Consider the following 21,625-nt stretch of genomic DNA (forward strand, 5'->3'; position numbering starts at 1 on the left):
TTATTTAACAGATTATAATCTATGACTGCTTGTGTTTATTTTGAGCACACCCTCACTTCTGGGCACTGGCCGCTGCAGGTTCACCTTGCGGTTTCCTGACCCAGCTCTGGAGTTTCCCGAGGAGCCCTGTCCTGTATTGGAGAATGGTCTTCAGAGACCACGGTCCGCACTGGGTGTGCTTGTAGCTGAACTGCTGCTGCTCCCGGACACTCTAGGTAGACAGAGCTAGGACTCTGTATGTTCACACCCATATATGGCTGCATTTATCCCTGTATCTGTCTGTCTGTATTGAAGCTGCGAGTTCATACTGATAACCCAATTCTATCCCAGTGCCGTACAGTTTATTCTCATTTTCTTCCTTATCTAGAACTCCTCTCTTTGACAGTGAGGAGCCCAGCCCCATCATCCTGAATATTGCTTATCTCATCAGTCCTCTTGTAGGTAATAGGAGGACCACCCTCCCCTCACCTGGTTCCCTCTCCTCACCTGGTTTCCTCCCCTCACCTGGTTCACTGGCACTGATGTCCTCCTCACTCCACCCCACACCCCAGCCAAGCCTGGGGAGCTGTGACCCCCTACTCCCTGTTGAGCTCTGCCTGAAGCAGGTGCTGGAGGGAGACTGCAAGGCTGGGAGGCGGGAGGACGACTTGCGGCTTCCTGCCCGCTCCCTCCTAGAGTGACACCCTAGCAACACCATCCTGGCAGTGAAGTTCCTTCTGGCGGTCGGCCACTGGTGCCAGTTTGGAGTTTTCACCACACCAGCAGAACAGCTCTGCCATGGTCACCTCAGAGAGCCCAGCGTCAGCTGGCTGCACTCCTTCCAGTCACCAGGGACCCAGCCTGTGGGGCTGCCTTTGAGCTCAGAGACCTGGTGCCGGCCAGCAGCACCCCATCCTCAGGGGTCTGAGTTTCAGCTTTACAGGACCCTTTGTCCAGGTTTCTAAGTTTTAAAAGTTCCATCCTCGGCCGGGCGCAGTGGCTCATGCCTGTAATCCCAGCACTTTGGGAGGCCGAGGTGGGTGGATCATGAGGTCAGGAGATCGAGACCATCCTGGGTAACATAGTGAAACCCTGTCTCTACTAAAAAAAAAAAAAAAAAAAAAAAAAAATTAGCTGGGTGTGGTGGCACGTGCCTGTAATCCCAGCTACTCGGGAGGCTGAGGCAGGAGACTAGCTTGAACCCAGGTGGTGGAGGTTGCAGTGAGCTGAGATTGTGTTACTGCACTCTAGCCTGGCAACAAAGCTAGACTCTGTCTCAAATAAAAATTCCAGCCTCGTCTTTCATTTCCTGATCCTAATGGCAGAAGGTGCTTCCTGCATTTGCCATCTGCGTGTGGTATTTCCATCTTAGTAACCTAGTTGGCGGTTATTCATGTTAAATGTTCTGTCCCCCGCTCTCAGTACCTGTGTGGTTAGCAGGGTGCTCCGCCACTGTGATGCGGCTTTCGTTTCTAGTCGTAGCTAATGCGGCCTTAATTATGTTTATTGTTTCTGTGTTTGAAACGGAGTTTTGCTCTTGTTGCCCAGGCTGGAGTGCAGTGGCGAGATCTTGGCTCACTGCAGCCTCTGCCTCCTGGGCTCAAGCGATTCTCCTGCCTCAGCCTCCTGAGTAGCTGGGATTACAGCCGCATGTCACCATGCCCAGCCTAATTATTTTTATACACCGGTACAAAATTGTTACTGTTCTTGGAGCAGTTTGAAAATATTTCGTATTTTTGAGAAATAATGTTTTTCTTAGGCTTTTCCTTCTGGGCCCTTTTCTCCTTTGCCCTCTGATTTGGGAACTTGTTCCTGCCCGCACACACGTCCCCTGCTGCTTTGCTCTTGTGGTTTGCCTTTCCAAGCCTTCACCCCAGGCTTGCCTTGAAGTTCCTCCCACTTCCAGCCTGGCCCCCATCCTCTGTGTCTGCCCGCTTTAGGGAAATGTGTACACAACTATTAAACTACATAATTAACAAAATGTGTTTTATCAAAAGAGTAGGGGGAAACTTGACAAGGAGGCCCAGGTGACTTGAGAGTAATTAACGTGGAAAGAAAAGAGAGGACATTCCGGGCACAGCCTTGGTGTGAGCTGCTTCCTGCGTCTCATCTGTCTTTTTCTTCGCTGTTTTTTGTTTTGTTTTTCAGATAGCGTGTCACTCTGTCACCCAGGCTGGAGTGCAGCTCAAGGGTTTTCTTCAGCCTGCCCTTTCTTTCTTTCTTTTTTAATAACTCAGGCCTCGTTTGTTCTGTTCCCTGATCTCTGCTGATGTGCGTTTGCTGTGATGGGGGCCATCGTTCGTAACTCACTGTCTCCCAGGCCCCAGGAACCTCCTGTGGCTCTGGTAATTGTGGTGCGCGAACCTCAGTAGTGTTGACCAACTATTAAAGGAGAAAAAAAACCACAGAATCAGTCAGGTTAATAATATGGAACTCAGTCAGAAGCCCAGGAAGTGTCAGATCGCATGTGTTTTGGAGCTAATTGTAGGCACTCCTGCAGTGGTAAGAAATAGGACAGAGAGGGCCCTGTGCACTTTGCCCAGTTCCCCCAGAGGCACCTTTCGTATAACTGTAGTGATAGAGAATTTGAAAAAGAGCCAGATAGAACAAAAAAAAACCTAGCATAAAACATGTAGATTTGGGCTTGAAGGTGAAAATAGAGACAGGTGCAAGAGAGACAATTGACTGCACGGATGCCAGACTGGCAGGATGCATGGCGGGCATGAGCTGGTCTGGAGTCGGACAGTGTGGGCTCCAGTCCTGGCCTTGCCTCATGCCCTGTGTTCCTGGGAAGAGATGACCTGACCTCTCTCTAGGAGCTTTTTTTTTTTTTTTTTTTTTTTTTTTTTTTTTTTTTTTTTTTTTTCTGAGACGGAGTCTCGCTGTGTTGGCCAGGCTGGAGTGCATTGACACCATCTCGGCTCACTGCAAGCTCCGCCTCCCAGGTTCATGCCATTCTCCTGCCTCAGCCTCCCAAGTAGCTGGGACTACAGGTACCCGCCACCATGCCTGGCTAATTTTTTTGTATTTTTAGTAGAGACGGGGTTTCACCGTGTTAGCCAGGATGGTCTTGATCTCCTGACCTCGTGATCCGCCTGCCGTGGCCTCCCAAAGTGCTGGGATTACAGGTGTGAGCCACTGTGCCCAGCCTCTAGGAGCTTCTTGTGGGGGATGTAACCATTTGCCACAAAGTGGTGGGCTTAAACAACAGATGTTTCTCTCACAGCTCTGGAGGCCAGAAGTCCAGGGTCAGGGCGTCAGCCAGGCCTTGTCCCCCACAGGCTCCAGGGAGCCCTCAGCTTCTGCGGCTGCTGGCAATGCTTGGCGCTCCTTGTGTGCGGCCGCATCACTCCCGCCTCTGCTTCCATCCCCACATGGCTCTTTTTACCTCTGTCTGAGTCTGACTTCTTTTAGAAGGACACCAGTCCTGTTGGACTTAGGGCCTACCCTATTCCAGCAGGTGCGCTTATTTTCACTTGGTTACGTCTGTAAGGACCGTGTTTCCAAATGAGGTTACAGTCACAGGTTCTGAGCAGACATGAGTTTTGCTGGGGACACTATCCAACCCAGTATAGTGCCCACAAAAACCTGGCTGGGTTTTCTCATCTGTGAAGTGTGGATAATAACAGAAGTACTCTCAGAGAATCTGCGTGAGGAGTCCGGAAGAGCAGTGTAGAGTGCCTGACTGGCGGACATTACTGTTTCAGACGCCACAGGACCTATCCGGGACCGCCGTGGGTGTCCAGGGAGACTCCAGCACTTTTCAGACCAGTGTTGCCTTGGAGAATGTCTTGTGTTCCCTGAGCTGCTGCGTGGCTCCTGCATGCAGACAGGTGGAGCTCAGCTCTCACTCACCTCATGCACTTGTGTCCTCCACGTGGGCTTCGGGCACCCATCAGTTGCTCTCTCGATAGATGTTCACCTATTGGCTTTGACCAGGAGACTTTCGTGGTGATGATGTTTGCTATGATAGATACTGAAGTATACTGTTGCGTGTTGCGTAACGATGGGGATACCTTCTGAGAAATGCATGGTTTTTGTCAATGTGCGAACATGACAACAGCACGTCACAGACTCAGATGGCAAAACCTACTCCACACCTAGGCCATGTGGCACAACCTACTGCTCCTGGCTTACACACCTGTGCAGCGTGCGACAATTCCAAACACTGTAGGCAGCTGTAGCACAGTGGTTTTTGTGTGCCTATTTTTATTTATTTATTTTACTGAGATGGGGTCTCGCTTTGTTGCCCAGACTAGAGTGCAGTGGCACGATCTTGGCTCATTGTAACCTCCGGCTCCTTGGTTCAAACGATTCTCTTGTGTCAGTCTCCTGAGTAGCTGAGATTACAGGCACCCGCCACCACATCCGGCTAAATTTTGTATTTTTAGTAGAGACGAGATTTCACCATGTTGGTCTGGCTGGTCTCAAACTCTTGACCTCAGGTGATCCTCCTGCCTCAGCCTCCTAAGGTGCTGCGATTACAGGCGTGAGCCACCATGCCCGGCCATGTTTATGTATCTACACATAGAAAAGATTTGATAAAAATATAGTAGTATAATCTTAGAGGATCACCGTTATGTATGTGGTCCGTCGTCGGCTGAAACAATGTTACCAGGTGCATGACTGCAGTTGCTCAGGATCCACACCTGTGTCCATTGATATAAATGCTCACTTTCCAAACCTGTCAGATACTAAATATTGTTAAACTTTTTAAAAAGTATAACTTAGTGCAACACCCCACTCAGTTAAATTTTTATGTAGTATCAACTGATTAGACTAAATTGTTGGTTTTACTGTTTTACTTGTAGCTAAACCATTTACACAGCTGGTGAAAGAAATGCAGCTTCATCGAGAAGACTTTGAAATAATTAAAGTAATTGGAAGAGGTGCTTTTGGTGAGGTAAGATGAACTTCATTTTGTCAACTTTGCCTAAATTGCCAAAACATCAGCAGCTTCCATTTCACCTTTTTGTGGACCTATACTGTGGACCTATACATTGGTTTGGGGATGAGGTAATTAGTATTATTTGGAGAGTTTGTTTTTTCCTCTCTCTCTTTCTGAGATGAGATCTCACCATGTTGCCCAGGCTGGCCTTGAACTCCTGGGCTCAAGTGATCTCCCCGCCTCGGCCTCCTGAGGAGCTGGGAGAAAATCTGAAAGATAGAATGAAAAGAAAGGAAACTCGAAAGCTTCTGACTGACCTGGGAGATTGTTGGGACCAAAAATAGTTTCTTCAGATGTAGTTTTTTTTGTTTTTGTTCTCGAGATGGACGTCTTGCACTGTCACCCAGGCTGGAGTGCAGTGGCGCGATCTTGGCTTATGGCAACCTCTGCCTTCTGGGTTCAAGCTACCCTCATGCCTCAGCCTCCCAAGTAGCTGGGACTACAGGTACTGACACCATGCTTAGCTAACTTTTGTATTTTTTGTAGAGATGAGGTTTTGCCATGTTGGCCAGGCTGGTCTCAAACTCCTGGCCTCAAGTGATCCACCTGCCCAGATGCCCTGCCCAGCCTCCCAAAGTGCTGGGATTACAGGTGTGAGTCACCACACCCAGCCTTCTGACGTAGTTTCTAAAACTCCATTTGTTAATTGAATTTTGACTTCTTGGCATTCTCTAAAAAACACAGAGAGGGTTGAATAGCAGCTGTTTTCATGCTCTGTACTTGCTTGCCGTTGACACACCTGGTGTGGCTCTGGGCCCGGTTGGCTTTGCCTAGGGGAGGAGGGTCAGCCATGCGGGTGCAGCTGGAGAGGCTCACCAGGTCCCTTGTATGGGGCTGGGAGCCCTGCCCCAGGAGGCCCGTGGCACGGTGTGGCCTCACCTTCCAGGCCGTCTCCACAGACCTGCCTCGGCCTTGCAGGACAGTTCTGCCAAGACCAGGGGAGAGGTCAGGCTCCCTCAGCAGCCGCGGGACCGCCTCGGGTGGTTTGACAGTGAGTCACCGGAAGAGCTTTGCTGCTGCTTTTTTTGTTTTTTGAGATGGAGTCTCGTTGTGTCGCCCAGGCTGGAGTACAGTGGCACGATCTCAGCTCACTGCAAGCTCCGCCTCCCGGGTTCACGCCATTCTGCTGCCTCAGCCTCCCGAGTAGCTGGGACTACAGGCGCCCGCCACCAGGCCGGCTAATATTTTGTATTTTTAGTAGAGACAGGGTTTCACCGTGTTAGCCAGGATGGTCTTGATCTCCTGACCTCGTGATCCCCCCACCTCAGCCTCCTAGAGTGCTGGGATTACAGGCGTGAGCCACCGCACCTGGCCAAGTTTTGCTTCTTAAACTGTGCAGTGCCTTAGCACTTATGCTGAGGTTTGATCTAAGCTCTCCTTGGCTGGGGAACTGTGCCTTTTGGCTCACTGAGGAAAAATGAAACAAGAAAACGCCCTGTGTCACATCCCAGCAGCAGGTGTGCTCTGCCCACAGCAAACCTACTGGACATGACTACAAAGCTAGATGGCCTTTGCTGTGCGGGGCATGCATTTTCCAGTGTGCAGACGTGAAAGAAGGCAAATCAGTACTTTAGGGAAATAGCCCCCCTCTTGCAGCACCATCCGCGTGAATGAGTCTCACCAGAGGGATAGGGGAGGAGAGCAGCCCCTCCAAGTCTCGTCCCAGCGTGACCGGAGCTCCCAGTTTATCTCAGTACAGACCCTGGATCCAGGCCTCACCGGCCAAAGTCAATTTACCACAGGCCAAGATGGGACAGAGAGTTTGTTTGTTTTGTTTGAGACAGGGTCTTGCTCTGTCGCCCAGGCTGGAGTGTGCTGGCATGATCACAGCTCACTGCAGCCTCCGCCACCCAGGCTCAGGTGATCCTTCTTCCTCAGCCTCCTGAGTAGTTGTGACTACAGGCATGTGCCACCACGCCCGGCTAATTTATTATTTGTAGAAATGGGATGTCACTGTGTTGCCCAGACTGATGGTGAACTCCTGGGCTCAAGCAACCCTCCCGCCCCAGCCTCCCAAGTAGCTGGGACCACAGGCATGCGCCACCGTACCTGGCTAGTTATGTTTTCTTTTTTCTTTTTAGTAGAGACAGGGATCTTGCTATGTTACCCAGGCTAGTCTCAAACTCCTGGGCCCAAGTGATTGTCCTGCCTCTACCTTCGAGAGTGCTGGGATTACAGGCATGAGCCACTGTACCTGGTTGAGAAAGCCTTTTAAAATAAAAACAGGTTGCATTAAGTGATTCCCTGTCCGCCTGCTACCAAGCATTGAGTTGTGCCAGGCGTGGGGGCTTTGGAGGTGAGCAGGGCCCAGGCCACACAGAGCCGTTCAGCCATGGCTAGACTTTCCAGAATGCAGTTAGGAGGGAGGGAGAGGCATACCAGGGCAGAGAGACGACCAAGGGAATGAAGGAATGAGAGAGAAAATTGTTTTAACAGGATGGTTTACAGTTATTTTTAGTACTCTTTTTTGCCAAAGAACTTAATGCAAAACTCAGTTTTGTGTGAGTTTCAAAGAAGATAACATTGATCGCTTTTTGAGCTCCTCCTGATTGAAGGAGCCTGTCCTTCCCACGCAGCCTTTGCTTCTTGGATTCCCTCCTTGGTCTCGTTCCCTTGGAGCCTCAGAGTCCATATCTGTGCAAGATGGATTGAGAAATCCCCCGCAGCTGGGGTCGCTGTGAGGCTGAAGTGGGGGTGAGGATGCGCGGCTCAGCGCCGTCTCTGGCACGCAGAACGTGCCCGGTGAATGGCAGCTCTCACGGTGACTCTACGGTGTGACTGTGTGGTATTCGATGTTAGAAACAGGGAGGTAGATGATGATGCCATTTAAGACCTCTTCAGGCCATGGCTGCCGCGGGCACGGGGACATGCTGGCTGCTTGCCATTGGCAGCCAGAAGGTATGGAAGCCGCTGTCACTGCCAGTGAGTAGCTTACAGGAAGTGCTGAGTTGGAGACTTGGGCCCGTGTGCGTGAGTGACTTATGTAGGGTGGTATGTGCCAGACAGTGGTGCAGACATCTTGACGGGTGTTGGTAGTGATGGCAGAGCTTATTCAAGATTTGATAGAGACTGAAAAGTCCAAGAGGACTTCCTGAAGGAGGTGGCACTTGAGTTGTGCTTTAAAGAATGTGGCTGGTGGCCACGCGCTGAGTGCTGATTGTGCCCCACACTGTGCTGGGCACATTAAATGTCAGGGCTCTTGGGTCCTCATAGCTGTCTCAGGAGGCCAGTCCTGCCAATAACCTCTTGTAGTGGTGGAACCTGAGCCACAAAGAAGTGAATTTGCAAGAGTTAAACTCTGGAGCCCACGTGGCCAGTCCCTGCCTCTGTGAAGAAAAGGTTCTTGATGCAGGAACTGGCACATGCTAGGCAGGTGGGGGGAGCCACGTGTAGAAGAGGCAGGGTGGGGGTGGGGGACACAGATAGAAGGCACCGTTTCAGTGGCGGGGTGGTGGGAGCCGCAGATAGAAGGCAGGGCAGAGGGAGGGGGCGGTAGAGCAGGCAGGTGGGGCTGTTGAAAACAGACAAGCTTGGGAGGTAATCTTGAGTTTTTAAAAGGTGGGTTTTTTAGCAGGGGAGGGTTAAAATTTTTTTTTTAAGTTTTTTTTTTTATTTTTGAGACAGAGTCTCACTTTGCTGCCCAGGCTGGAGTGCAGTGGCGTGGTCTCGGCTCACTGCAACCTCTGCCTCCCAGGTTCAAGTAATTCTCCTGCCTCAGTCTCCCGAGTAGATGGGACTGCAGGTGCGTGCTACCATGCTGGGGTAGTTTTTGTATTTTTAGTGGAGGCGGGGTTTCACCATGTTGACCAGGTTGGTCTCAAACTCCTGACCTCAAGTGATCCGCCCGCCTTGGCTTCCCAAAGTGCTGGGATTACGGGTGTGAGTCACCATGCCCAGCTGAAATTTTTTTTTTTTTTTTTTTTTTTGAGACAGAGTCTTGCTCTGTCACCCAGGCTGGAGTGCAGTGGCATGATTTCGGCTCACTGCAATCTCTGCCTCCCCAGGTTCAAGCAGTTCTCCTGCCTCAGCCTCCTGAGTAGCTGGGATTATAGAAGCACGCCACCACACCTGGCTTATTTTTTTGTATTTTTAGTAGAGATGGGATTTCACCATGTTGGCCAGGCTGGTCTCAAACTCCTGGCCTCAAGTGATCCTCCCGTCTCAGCCTCCCAAAGTGCTGGGATTACAGGCATGAGCCACTGCACCCAGCATCACTTAGCTGTTTTAAAATGCACAATACATTTGTCGTTAACTACAGTTACCCTGCTCTGCTATCAAACATTGGAACTTTTTTTCTGCCTTTGTTTTAAATGGAAATCTGCAGATGTAACCCAAAGTAAAGGGCAGTGAGCCGCCACGTGCCGCCACTCACAGTGAAGCTTTTGAATGCGCAGGTGGGGCCTTTCACGTTGCGGTGGGGTCAGGTTTCGATGCATAAAAGGGCAAATCTTCATTTACGTGGAAAACTTGGCTTTCAGTCACTGCTGGTTTCGCAGGCTCCTAGGCTGTTAAGATTTCACTACAGTTTAGTTCCAGCATGCTAGCCTTTTGTTCCAGGAAACGCATCTTTGTTCAACTCCCATTTGCATTGCAGGTTGCTGTTGTCAAAATGAAGAATACTGAACGAATTTATGCAATGAAAATCCTCAACAAGTGGGAGATGCTGAAAAGAGCAGAGGTAAGTATGGAGCTTGAAAAGCCATACAAATGGGGTTTGGGGTGAGCAGAAAGTGACTGTGAAGCCAGCTGGGGAAAAGCTGCAGTCACCCCACAGCCCTGGGCCTCCCTTCCCCCGGACAGAGCGAGCACTCTCTTTTGAGGTCTCAGTCTCTTCCCTGGCGCCTGCTGCTCCCTGCCTCAGCGACCACTCGCTTGCTGGACACTGTTCCTGAGAGTGCACCCTGGAGAATGTTGGCGGGTTCTGTTTACTCTAAAGGCAAATAAAAAGCGTCAGGAGAGTTTTAGCATTGATTGCAGTTTTGCTCCATATGCAAAAGGAATGAACACGTTTGGACCCTGCTCACATACAGAATGGGTCTTTAGATTCCCACCTAGAGGAGCCTCACAATTATAAATGAAAGTGAACCAGTGCTCAGCAGGCTTTGATCAGCTCCTTGTTCTTAGTTCAGTGTCAGTCTTCTTGTTGGCCATTCCATGCTCCTGGCCCCATCTCTACAGCCGCGTGCTCTGCCCCACTCTCCCTCCTGCCCGTCCAAGGCAGGCCAGGCCTGCTGAGGAGCCCACGCTTTTCCTCTCTGGCCATCTTTAGTTTCTGTCCTCACCTGCCCTCTGTCTTCCCTCCCCTGCACTCAGACAGAGCCCAGGCCCTTCCTGGCCAGTTGACCTGCTGTTTCCTGCTTCAGTTCTGCTCTGTCCATCATGCTCCATCCTCTCCCGTGACTCCCGCCTCTGCCAGAAGGCACTCGGTAGTCCCCTCCTTGTAGGCTGCCATTCATCACAATGGTTTGCCGTGGCCCCGTGTGTCTCTGACCCGCCCTGAGCGAGGCCTGTGCCTGGCAGCGCTGCGGTGGCTCTAGGCTGCTCAGCCCTGCGGTCAGCGCTTCCTTCTGGAGTTGGACACCTCTCGACGTGGCCACCTTCATTTCTGGGAAGTCCTTCTTGGGTTTCTAGACCCTCTCCTCTTACTCCTCTCACCCTTCTAGTAATTTGAGGTGACACTTTCCTCTTTGGTCCTGGAATTTGTGCCTGTGCTGCCCATGATGGTTGCCACCTTGGGCCGACACCAGTACAGCCATCGATTCGGGCCAGATCTCTCCAGGGCCCTGGGTTTTATTACCTTGGTGGGTGTTATCGGTTCCTTGTGACGCAGTCATTCTGGCTTTTCCCTCCTCTGCTCTGGACCCATTTCCCCTTTCCCTGCTATGGCACCCAGCACGAGGTCTCACACCCATTTGTTGCTCACTGAACGCATGCTGGTTGACAGAGTTAGCACCATTTTGCAGTCACCTTGGTCTCAAAATATCGGTGGCCTGTGATTGCTTCGGCCCCTGCATCTTCCAGCTTCTGGGATGCACACGGTCTCCCTTCCTTCTTTGGGAGAAGCCTTTGCTCTCTTTCCCTCCATCCTCACTCAGTCATCTCACCGTGTGCTTCTGCTGGGCCTGCCCTCGGCCCCAGCAGCCCTTTCCCCACCCCAAACAGTGGCAAACACCGCAATGTTGCTGGAGCAAACTTTTAGGGGGAAAAAGTAGCTACTGTTACGTGAAAGTGTGGCGAGGCATCAGGTGTTTGGTATTTACCCAAATATCGTGGTGGGTGAGTACATCTTAAAAGTAAATACTGCTGATTTAATTTGAATCGGTGACACAGATCCAGTTTAACTGGCATGCTCAGAAAAGCTCAAGAATGTTTGCCAGTCGCGATGATTATCCTAGGGTATGTGTGTGTAAGAGATATAAAAATAAATATGGTGCTAGTTGCAAATAATTTATCTTTTTATTTTTATATCATAACTTTAAACATTAAATTTTATAATACTGATTTATAAAAAATTTTCTTAAAAGCGTGAATTAAACAAGAGGTTGGTCAGTAGAAGAGTTGCTAAGCAGTGTAAGTTTATAATTTTTCCAGCCGGCAAGGTCTTTATTTCATCTTACTTGGTTAAAAAATACTAAAAGTTTCTCTCTCTGCTCCTTAGACAAAACTGCTGGATAATAATACATAAGTTTCCTGTCAGCAGGTCACCCTGCAGGCAGTCCCCAGTTTAAGAATGGGTTTTTCCTAAATGCTCTGGGCAGCTGCCAGGCAGAGCTTCAGGGAGCGTCTCCTGGAGGCGTTGGCGCAGGTGCAGCAGATACTCAGGGCAGCCCCGGCCTCCTGAACCCACGGTCTCACCTCACCTGGCACTCAGCACTCCATCACCATTTCTTTTTGGGGGCTCATTCTGGAAGACAGGAGGTCAGGCGCACTGGGGCTCAGGTTTTCTTGTAGTTGTCCCTTCACCAGGCCCTTGTGGCTGAGGTGGCCGTTGGCAGAGGGGTCGTGATGATTCCAGAATTCCTGGTCTCTGCATGTCTGGACATTAGCAAGCTGAATGCTGACCCCTTGTCATGTTGTCATTAGTAGAACTGGGACACAGCTGCAACAACCATCTCTTTTTTTTGAGACGGAGTCTCTCCCTATCACCCAGACCCGAGTGCAATGGCGGGATCGTGGCTTACTGCAACCTCCGTCTCCTGGCTTCAAACGATTCTCTGCCTCAGCCTCCCAAGTAGCTGGGATTACAGGCACCTGCCACCACGCCTAGCTAATTTTTGTATTTTTAGTAGAGATGGGGTTTCACCATGTTGGCCAAGCTGGTCTCAAACTCCTGATCTTGTGATCTGCCCGCCTCAGCCTCCCAAAGTGCTGGGATTACACGTGTGAGCCACTGTGTGCAGCCAACCATTTCATTTTAAAAGAAAAACTTTTTTTTGGTTGTTTTAGAGACAGGGTCTCACTCTGTTACTCAGTTGTACAGGCTGGAGTACAGTGGCATGATCTCAGCTGGGCTTATTGATCCTCCCACCTCAGCCTCTTGAGTAGCTGGGACTGCAGACGGGTGCCACCACACCCGGCTAATTTTTAAGATTCTTTTGTAGAGACGGAGTCTCACTATGTTGCCCAGGCTGGTCTTAAACTCCTGGGCTCAAGTGATCCTCCCGCCTTGGCCTACCAAAGTGCTGGGATTACAGCGTGAGCCACCATGGCCAGCCTGAAAGGAAAACTTTTTAAAGTTTGGAAAAGAAAACCTTGTAGAAGAAACAAGTTTCAGAGGTCACTGTGAGACTCAGCTGAGAGCCGGTCAGAACCGTGCCCTCGTGCCTCACATAGCAAGCTCTCCATAATGTACTTATATTTTTGTTAAGCTTGACAAGTTCAAACGTAAGACAGCTTAAATCTTGTTCTATGCTCAATAAAGAGGAAAATCATGTTAAAATTATGCCAAAGGCCTGTTGCCTTTTTTTTTTTTTTTTTTTTTTTTTTTGAGACAGAGTCTCGCTTTGTCGCCCAGGTTGGAGTGCAGTGGCATGATCTCGGCTCACTGCAAGCTCCACCTCCCGGGTTCACGCTGTTTTCCTGCCTCAGCCCCCTGAGTAGCTGGGACTACAGGCACCCGCCACTATGCCCAGCTGATTTTTTTGTATTTTTAGTAGAGACAGGGTTTCACGGTGTTAGCCAGGATGGTCTTGATCTTCTGACCTTGTGATCCACCCGCCTTGGCCTCCCAAAGTGCTGGGACCACAGGCGTGAGCCACCGTGCCCAGCCATTTTTTTTTTTTTTTTTTTTTTTTTTTGAGATGGAGTCTCGCTCTGTCATCCAGGCTGGAGTACGGTGATGCAATTTTGGCTCACCACAACCTCCGCTTCCTGGATTCAAGCAGTTCTCCTGCCTCAGCCTCCCGTGTAGCTGGGATTACAGGCACCTGCCACCACACCTAGCTAGTTTTTCTAGTTTTTAGTAGAGACGGAGTTTCATCATGTTGGCCAGGCTGGTCTTGAACTCCTGACCTCAGGTGATCCACCCACCTTGGCCTCCCAAAGTGCTAGATTTACAGGTGTGAGCCACCGTGCTCTGCCAGGCCTGGTGACTTTTAAACAGAGATGCCACCTGGGCATTAAAACTCTTGGAAGCTGTAGCAGGGTAGAGGGCAGCCTCTTGCCCTGTGCTGCTGGCTGTAGGCCTCCCTAGTGGAGTCTGTGACGATCGTCGTGTCATCACTATACTGTGATTTCAGCAAACGTGTGCTCCTCTCCTGCCAGCTGCACAGCAGCTCAACAGTGGGTATAGGACGGAGAGGGCAGACGAGTGGGGCTGCCCATGCCATCGATACTTGGCAGAGGTTGATCTGGTAGAGAAGTCAGGAGGTGCCAGGTGGGAGGAGCCCAGTCAGGAATCCACATGAGGGTGGGGTGAATCTAAGTGTCAGCCACAGAAATGGTGCCTGCGGGATAGCAGGGCGCAACTGCGTCCTCAGCAACCCTTGGCACCTGCACGGGGCTTGGGAGAGGAAGGGATGAGGGATGGCTCAGCCTCAGCAGCCTCGGGGTGGTGCATGAGGAGGAGCCTGGAAGGCAGGGACACCGTGGGTGGAGCCACTGTCCCAGCAGGGACCCCGAGACCGGCAGTACCCTCTCTGGCCTACTTCCCAGTGAACACAGACTGATGCCTCATTGCTTTGCAGACCGCGTGCTTCCGAGAGGAGCGTGATGTGCTGGTGAACGGCGACTGCCAGTGGATCACTGCGCTGCACTACGCCTTTCAGGATGAGAACCACCTGGTAGGTTGCACGGCCAGAGACTCGGTCAGCGCTTTCGCTCTGGCTTTATTCCTTTGAGCTGTCACTAAAAATTGAGTAAGACAGCGTGGAACTGACATTTTAAAAATGTGTATTGGACTCGATAAAATGGAGGGGCTTGTTTTCATGCAGTAATTGTCAGGTAGAACTTCTTTAAAGTAAACGTATGAAAGTAAGGACTTTGTTTTTTTCTAATCACTAGAGAAGCTGATTAGTTTGTTCGCTGGGTTTATTACATTTAAATCAGCTGGGAGTTTGAAACACTTTCAATCTTGGATTATTGAGAATAAGGAACCGCAGTGGGGATTCGGCCACGTGGATGTTTTTGCCTCCATCTCATCTAGGGCTGAGTCCGGGAGTGCGTCTCGTCTCACGGGCCTGCAGTCCTCCTGTCCTCCCGCGGTGGGGTAGGTGCCCCAGGCCCTCTTGACAGGTTTTAGGTGACTCTTAGTCTCCACGCTGCCTGTGTATTTTTCTGATTTAAACAGGGCTTGCTTTCAGGAGGGACGGATCAGCCTCGTGACGCACATGCATGTGCATTGTCAAGCGTGTTCGCCTCCACAGCACTCTAAGGCAGCTGACTTAGCGGTGAAGGGGAAACCAGCCCTTGGTCTCGGCCGCTGAGTGACCCGCAGACCGCCTTGTTCAGGACTTTTTATTCCTAGAGTGACTCTTCAGGTTTGCCTGAACCTAAAAGCGTCCACTGCTGGAGCTCTGGGTGGACGTGACGTGTGCAGACTTCAGAGAAGCAGGTCTGAGCCCAGCTCATTCCCAATGGCACCGTTTCTGCAGCGGTGGCGAGAGGGGTGTGGTCGCTGTGGTCACCGAGCCTCAGAGCAGGGACCCGAGGCTTCCTTTTCCGTGGCAGCCAACGCGTGTCCACCTGAAGCTCCTGGGTTGTGCGCTCCATTGGTTCACAGCAGATGGAGTAGTGTGGGATCCTTACATTCACCCTAAAGGAACCCTTGAAGCATCAGAGAAAGCCCTGAGATTTGAACACCCAGGATTAGGGAAAAAGGTGTACTGATTATGTAGACTTTACATATATGTGTTTGCCCAGCAGAGGGGGCAGCTAGTGTTTGTTGAGCACTTAGGACATTTCAGACCCACAGGGGTCCCCGTCAGTCTTCCCAACGACCCAGTGATTCCTCTGTTTCATAAGGGGTGTCTCGGGCAGAGAGAGGCGAAGTCACTTGCCCAGAGTGACCACATGGATAACAGCACCTGTGGCCGAGAGCCAGCCCCAGCCTGGCGAGCAGGTTCCGGGTCCCCTGCTCTGGGGCCACCTCCACATAAACTCCCCTGCTTCCTGCTCAGTGTCCCTGCTCCTGGGACCCCAGTGGACTATCTCCAGTTCATTTCCGCTTGTGATAAGAACTGAGTGAAGTTTCCAAGGAGTACAGGCAACTGCGATCTGCACAAAGGAAGATGATGCTTCTTGTTTTGTTTCTAATATTTTTTTCGAAATTAGCATAGCGTGCTGCCATCTGAAACGTTAGGTGTTGCCACGTTTATTCTAAGTTAAGACACGTCAATTAGGAGCCCCTGTGAAGATTCCATGTTCTTGAGGTTTTGGAGTTGCCCAGGTAGAAGTACCATGAAAATTAACGATGAGAGAATGAAGGTGAGGCCTGGGAAGCTTTCTGGCCCGTGACTGCGGGGCCGGCCTCTGCGGTGCACACCTGCCACCTTGAGCGGGGGTGTTGAGGGTTAGGCCAGTTCCTCTTCCTATGGTTGTGAGGCTGGCCCGAGTGCAGGCTGCTGTCAGGTGCCTCTCATGGTGACATGGAAACGTGGGTTCGTCTGACCACCCACAGAGCGGGTTCTGCTACAGTTTCTATTGGATCTATCTCACAGAGTTTTATCAAAATTAAACCTGTTTGACTGCTAACTAAAACTTACTGGCTTATCTCAGCACCCCACGTTCTGTGACAGGACAGACTAGGTCTGGTTCTCTTTCTGGAGTGGGCCCCCGCCGTCTGCCTCACAAGCTCCTGCGTTAGCTTTCCTCACGGACCGTGTTCCAGGAGACTGCTGATCAGACCCAGTGCTGCTGTAGGATGCTCCTGCTCTTAGAGTTCTCGGCAGACGTGGACGTGGCTGGGGCTCAGCTAGTAAGGGCTTGACTCAACCCCACGGCCTTCTTTAGGGGCCCGAGGGCCTGGCCGTTCGTTCACTGCATCTCCCCGGCCCCGTGTGTGTCCGTCAGCTGCCAGGGCCTCTCCCTTTGGAATGTCTGCAGTGTGCGTCCACACCCCCTCTCCATTGCCCTCCGCACACAGCGGCACCTGCGTGCCTGGGCTTCTGAACGTAGTTGGGGAACATCACCCATTCACTGCTCTGAGTGTGGGGCTGCAGCCCCCACTGTGGCCGGCCCTCCCCATTTGGCAGGCTCCAGGGTGCCGCTGCCACTTTCCTCCTAGCTGCTTTGCACGCACTCCTTCATCTGGAGACGACCCCGGCTCCCCTCAGGCCTCTGCTTGGCAGCCTCTGGCCTGGCCACCTCACCAGGCGGCCTGCGGTCAGCTGGCATTCACCACTGCCTGCTCTCCCTGCTGGCCACGGTCCCTCCTGCCCCCAGTGTAAGCTCTGCTGAGCCAGGGACCTTGCTGTCTCGTGCATGCCAGCGCCCCTGTTGCCAGAGGGGCCAACATGGCCATGGTGAGGGTGCACAAGCGAATGAACAAACTGAAAAACTCGGTGGGGAAGGACGGGCAGTGCCTGAGCCAGGGCAGGGAGGCTGAGGCTGCCCTCAGCGGCGGCAGGAAGACTTGAGGAAGGCTCCACAGGGTGGGACAGCTGTGGAGAGGCTTGGAAGGGATGAGAGTTTGCTGGTAAAGATTCTGTTGCGAATACGGACCTAAAATGAAGGCTTCTGTCATTTCCTATGATTAGCTGGGCCCCTCCCTTCCTCAGACAAGCCCACTGGTGTGGCGCTTCCCTTCCTTTGGAGACACCGCAGTCTGGTTGGATGTGATGGGCGTGGAGTCTGACTGTTGGGCCCAGGTCTTTGCTCTGTCCTTGCTTGCTGGGCGACCCTGAGCCCATCCCCAAGCCTCCCGTGTCGATGGGGTCTTGGTGCCAGAGGCGAGGGCAGGTGGGAGCGTGAACAGGACAGCACTGACCTGTGTCTCACAGCCTGGGCCCGAGCGTAGGCCTTCATGGTGACAGCAGCTGATATGATTAGGTTCTCAATAAATACTACAGGGTCACCGTCCCGGCTGATAAACAGGGCGTTTCCTCCCTGTGTGGGTTGGTTAAAAGCTAGCTGTCCAGACCAGAGCATCCATCTCTTCACAGGAAATTTGCACCAAGGAAGGCAGCTCCTGTGAGGCTCAGGCCGCGTGCTTCCCCAGCAGTCCCTGAGGCACAGCGGCCCCAGAGATGGAGGTGTTGGCTGCCACCCTGACTCTGGCTGTGATGGTCTTGCCCGTCCTGGGCCTCTCTGACCTGTGAGATCTCCCCACTGGGGCCTCCACAGACTGTGGGCTTTGTGGTCTGAGCTTTCTGAGTGCTGCAAGAGACAGGCTCTCCTCCGGCAGAGCTCCATGCAGGCTCACCTCGGGGTCACCCACTCCCAGCACGGCTGGCCCGGTGGCGAGGGGACTCACAGGGAGGTGACGGGCTCAGCCCTGCTAGCAGATGGTTTTTCTTCCATTACTCCAATTTCTACTTAAGCAGGAGCTTTTCTGAGGTTTCTGTTGGAGTGAACCTATAAGTAATTATCTTTCGGCTCTTTTATGATATAATCTTTCCAATAAGAACTGCTGATACCACGTGTGATGTTAGATACTTCGCCTCCCTTCTCTGGTCTGGTGTCGTCCTCACATAACATGAGATCCTGGAGAATTATTTTTAAACCCATAGGATTGATGGGCTATTAACTGTGCTTCTGCTTCGGGTCACTAGCTTTTAGAGTGCCCTCTCCAACATCAAGCCCTTTCATCATTCCTCCCATTGATTAAATACATCACTTACTGAAGTCCGCTCTCTGCCATATGCATCCCTGAAGATGGCGGCGGCGTGGACGCATCGGGGTGCGCATTCCAGAAGGAGGGTCTTGGGTGACAGAAGAGCAGCTGAGATGCCACGAGCCAGACCTGGAGCCTGAGAACCTCGCCGTGGAAGGCTGGCCTGTAATTGTCAGGTTTAGTGGTGACTAAATGTGGTATTCTCTCCCCTTCTCTTTCCAATTTGTAGTACTTAGTCATGGATTACTATGTGGGTGGTGATTTACTGACCCTGCTCAGCAAATTTGAAGACAAGCTTCCAGAAGATATGGCGAGGTTCTACATTGGTGAAATGGTGCTGGCGATTGACTCCATCCATCAGCTTCATTACGTGCACAGGTAACCGGCTTCTGATACACTTTATGGAAACCACGTTTAATTGTTAAAATACTACTTTCAGAGCTCCCAAGTCCAGGCCATCCCAAGAAGCCATGTAGGTAGCGAGTCCCTACTTTGAGCTGCCGCAGCTCAGACTGATTTGGCCACATCACCGTCTTCCAGCCCCAGCACCCAGTGGATCCCAGCTCTCACTGTTACAGTTGTGATGGTCTGCTGTCAGCTGAAGCCACTGTGTCTTTTGATACTTATTTGATATTGACTCAACTTCTCCCCATCCGAGACCCCCTCCCTGAAATGCCTGTGCTCCCTGGGGCTCACGTGGGGTCCAGGATCCTCTGTCTCTACCGCCCGAGACCCCCTCCCTAAACCTGTGCTCCCTGGGGCTCACGTGGGCCCTGGGGTCCTCTGTCCCTACCACCCTGAAATGTCTCGTGTGGGGCCTGGGGCCCTCTGTCTCCACATTCGTTCTCAACTCTGGTCTTCTCTGTGCCGTGCTGACCCCTGAAGGGCCCCAGGACACACTCACAAAGGAAATATGGGCTTGCGGAAGAGGCTTCCGTCACTACGACATGCAGGACTTGAGCTGAGAGAGCGTGTGGGACAGAGGCCTGAAGCAGCTCCCTCTCTTGCTCTCCGGGGCCCCCTCTGCCTTCTCGGCTGGGAGGGCAGCTCCCCAGTGACTCAGCCACTGAGTCCACATCTTTGCATCCCTCTTGTCCTGAGTCTCAAAGATTCAGTCCTGTGGTTTGTTTTGGTTTCTGTTGTTTTTAAAAACTAGTTTTACTTGTATTTTTATTACAAGATAATTTTATGGTAATAGGTTTAAAAAGTCAAACATTTCTATAGAGCCTCCAACCAAAACCAAGCCCAGCCCTGGCCCCGCTGATTACACTTGGTCAGGTAACTATTGTAAACTTGTAAAATTATTTTTCCAGCATCTACCTTCATGTGTCTTAAGTCACAGGTTTATATTGCTAATTTCTTTCTTTTCTTTTTTGGCTTTAGATCACATCTATTAAATTGAAAGTTTAACTCTTTTACATAATTACCTCTTCCTTTCTCTCACGTGTACTTCCAAACTCTCTTCCTTTCTCACATCATCCTTTTTATTTTTATTTTGATATCTTTTTTTAGGATGGAGTCTCGCTCTGCCACCCAGGCTGGAGTGCAGTGGCACGATTTCGCTCACTGTAGCCTCTGCCTCCTGGGTTCAAGAGATTCTCCTGCCTCAGGCTCCTGAGTAGCCACCACGCCTGGCTAATTTTTTTGTATTTTTAGTAGAGACGGGATTTCGCCATGTTGGCCAGGCTGGTCTTGAACTCCTTAAGTCACAGGTTTATATTGCTAATTTCTTTCTTTTCTTTTTTGGCTTTAGATCACATCTATTAAATTGAAAGTTTAACTCTTTTACATAATTACCTCTTCCTTTCTCTCACGTGTACTTCCAAACTCTCTTCCTTTCTCACATCATCCTTTTTATTTTTATTTTGATATCTTTTTTTAGGATGGAGTCTCACTCTGCCACCCAGGCTGGAGTGCAGTGGCACGATTTCGCTCACTGTAGCCTCTGCCTCCTGGGTTCAAGAGATTCTCCTGCCTCAGGCTCCTGAGTAGCCACCACGCCTGGCTAATTTTTTTGTATTTTTAGTAGAGACGGGATTTCGCCATGTTGGCCAGGCTGGTCTTGAACTCTTGACCTCAAGTGATCTGCCCACCTCGGACTCCCAAAGTGTTAGGATTACAGGCGTGAGCCACCGCACCCGGCCCCACATCATCCTGATTAGAATGGTCGAAAACCATCCTTTTAGCTATGGTTCCGTCAGCATTTGGTGTTGATAATACTATGACTGCGTAACTATGACAGCAGCTTTGCAGTTGAGAACTACACTTACATAAACTTCTGCTTTCTCTGGAGTTGATAATTGCCTTGCTTTTTATTAGCTTTTCTTTGTAGCTGTCACTAATTTGTGCCCAGATATTGTGGCCACATTATGAAGCTCCGTACCGGACACACATCGGGTAGTCGCGGTCTGGTTTTCCTTGGCGCTGTCCCTTCCATCGTTCCCCTCGTCTCTCCTGCGTTGGTTCCTCGTTTGTCCTGTGCTGCACTCGTTCCGAGATGGCTTTTCAAGTGCAGAGATCCCCTCTCCCTTTCTGGGACTGGCTCCCTGGTTTTCCGAGCTGTTCGTTTTTCTTTTTCTTGGCTTTTTAGTTTGGCTTGGTAGTGCATGTCCTCCAATGCTGTCTGGAAGGGGGTATATGAGATAGTTTTTTGAGATCAGTGCCTTTATTCCATGTGTGTCTGTGCCTGGTGCTTTATCCAGTGTGGAGATTTTGGTTGGAAACCACTTTCCCCTTGGGACTTTGCAGGCATCACGTGTCTGTGTCCTCCACCTGGAGGCTGCTCTCGAGAGGCGTGAGGCTGTTGTGGTCTCCATGGCTCTGTGTTCTGAGCTGTAGGCCTGTGCTCGGGCCCCCTCCGTGGTGATCAGGAGGCTTTCCCAAGCAGGCACAGCCCCTCCTGTGTGGGGAGCAAGGGCACCACTGAGCTATAGCTCTTCCGTCTTGCTGGAGTGCTGCCTCGTTGCTAGAGGAGGCAGTTGAGGCTAGAGAGGTGGGCACCTTGCCTTAATCTCATTGCTGATGGCTCGCACCTCCCAGCACACAGGGAACTGTCCCAAAGGAACAGACACTCATTTAGTGCGATGAGATTGTCGACATTGCTTTCTCTTTCTTTCTTTTTAAAAAATACATTTCTTAACATAGTTATGCCTGCTTTTATAAGTTAGTATAGGTTTTTTTTTTTTTTTTTGAGATGGAGTCTCACTCTTGTTGCCCAGGCTGGAGTGCAATGGCGCGATCTCAGCTCACTGCAGTCTCCACCTCCCAGGTTCAAGCAATTCTCTTGCCTCAGCCTCCCGAGTAGCTGGGATTACAGGCATGCACCACCACGCCCAACTAATTTTGTGTTTTTAGTAGAGATGGGGTTTCTCCATGTTGGTCAGGCTGGTCTAGAACTCCTGACCTCAGGTGATCCACCCACCTCGGCC

General features: G+C 51.1%; 1 protein-coding gene across 3 annotated transcripts in view; it reads left to right on the top strand.

Annotated features, from left to right (window-relative positions):
• Positions 1 to 21,625, top strand: part of CDC42BPB (CDC42 binding protein kinase beta) — a 132,184-nt gene that overhangs the window by 41,470 nt on the left and 69,089 nt on the right. For all 3 annotated transcript variants that reach the window (XR_004252812.3, XM_032180540.2, XM_032180541.2), the window contains exons 2-5: positions 4,791 to 4,882; positions 9,522 to 9,605; positions 14,113 to 14,208; positions 18,427 to 18,575. Coding sequence is in view for 2 of the 3 variants with exons in the window: in XM_032180540.2 (XP_032036431.1) it covers positions 4,791 to 4,882; positions 9,522 to 9,605; positions 14,113 to 14,208; positions 18,427 to 18,575 (421 nt within the window). In the remaining variant the exon portion in view is untranslated. The remainder of the gene's footprint in view (positions 1 to 4,790; positions 4,883 to 9,521; positions 9,606 to 14,112; positions 14,209 to 18,426; positions 18,576 to 21,625) is intronic.

Source organism: Hylobates moloch, unplaced genomic scaffold (genome assembly GCF_009828535.3).
Source record: "Hylobates moloch isolate HMO894 unplaced genomic scaffold, HMol_V3 SCAFFOLD_16, whole genome shotgun sequence".
In the NCBI taxonomy this organism is placed as follows: Eukaryota; Metazoa; Chordata; class Mammalia; order Primates; family Hylobatidae; genus Hylobates; species Hylobates moloch.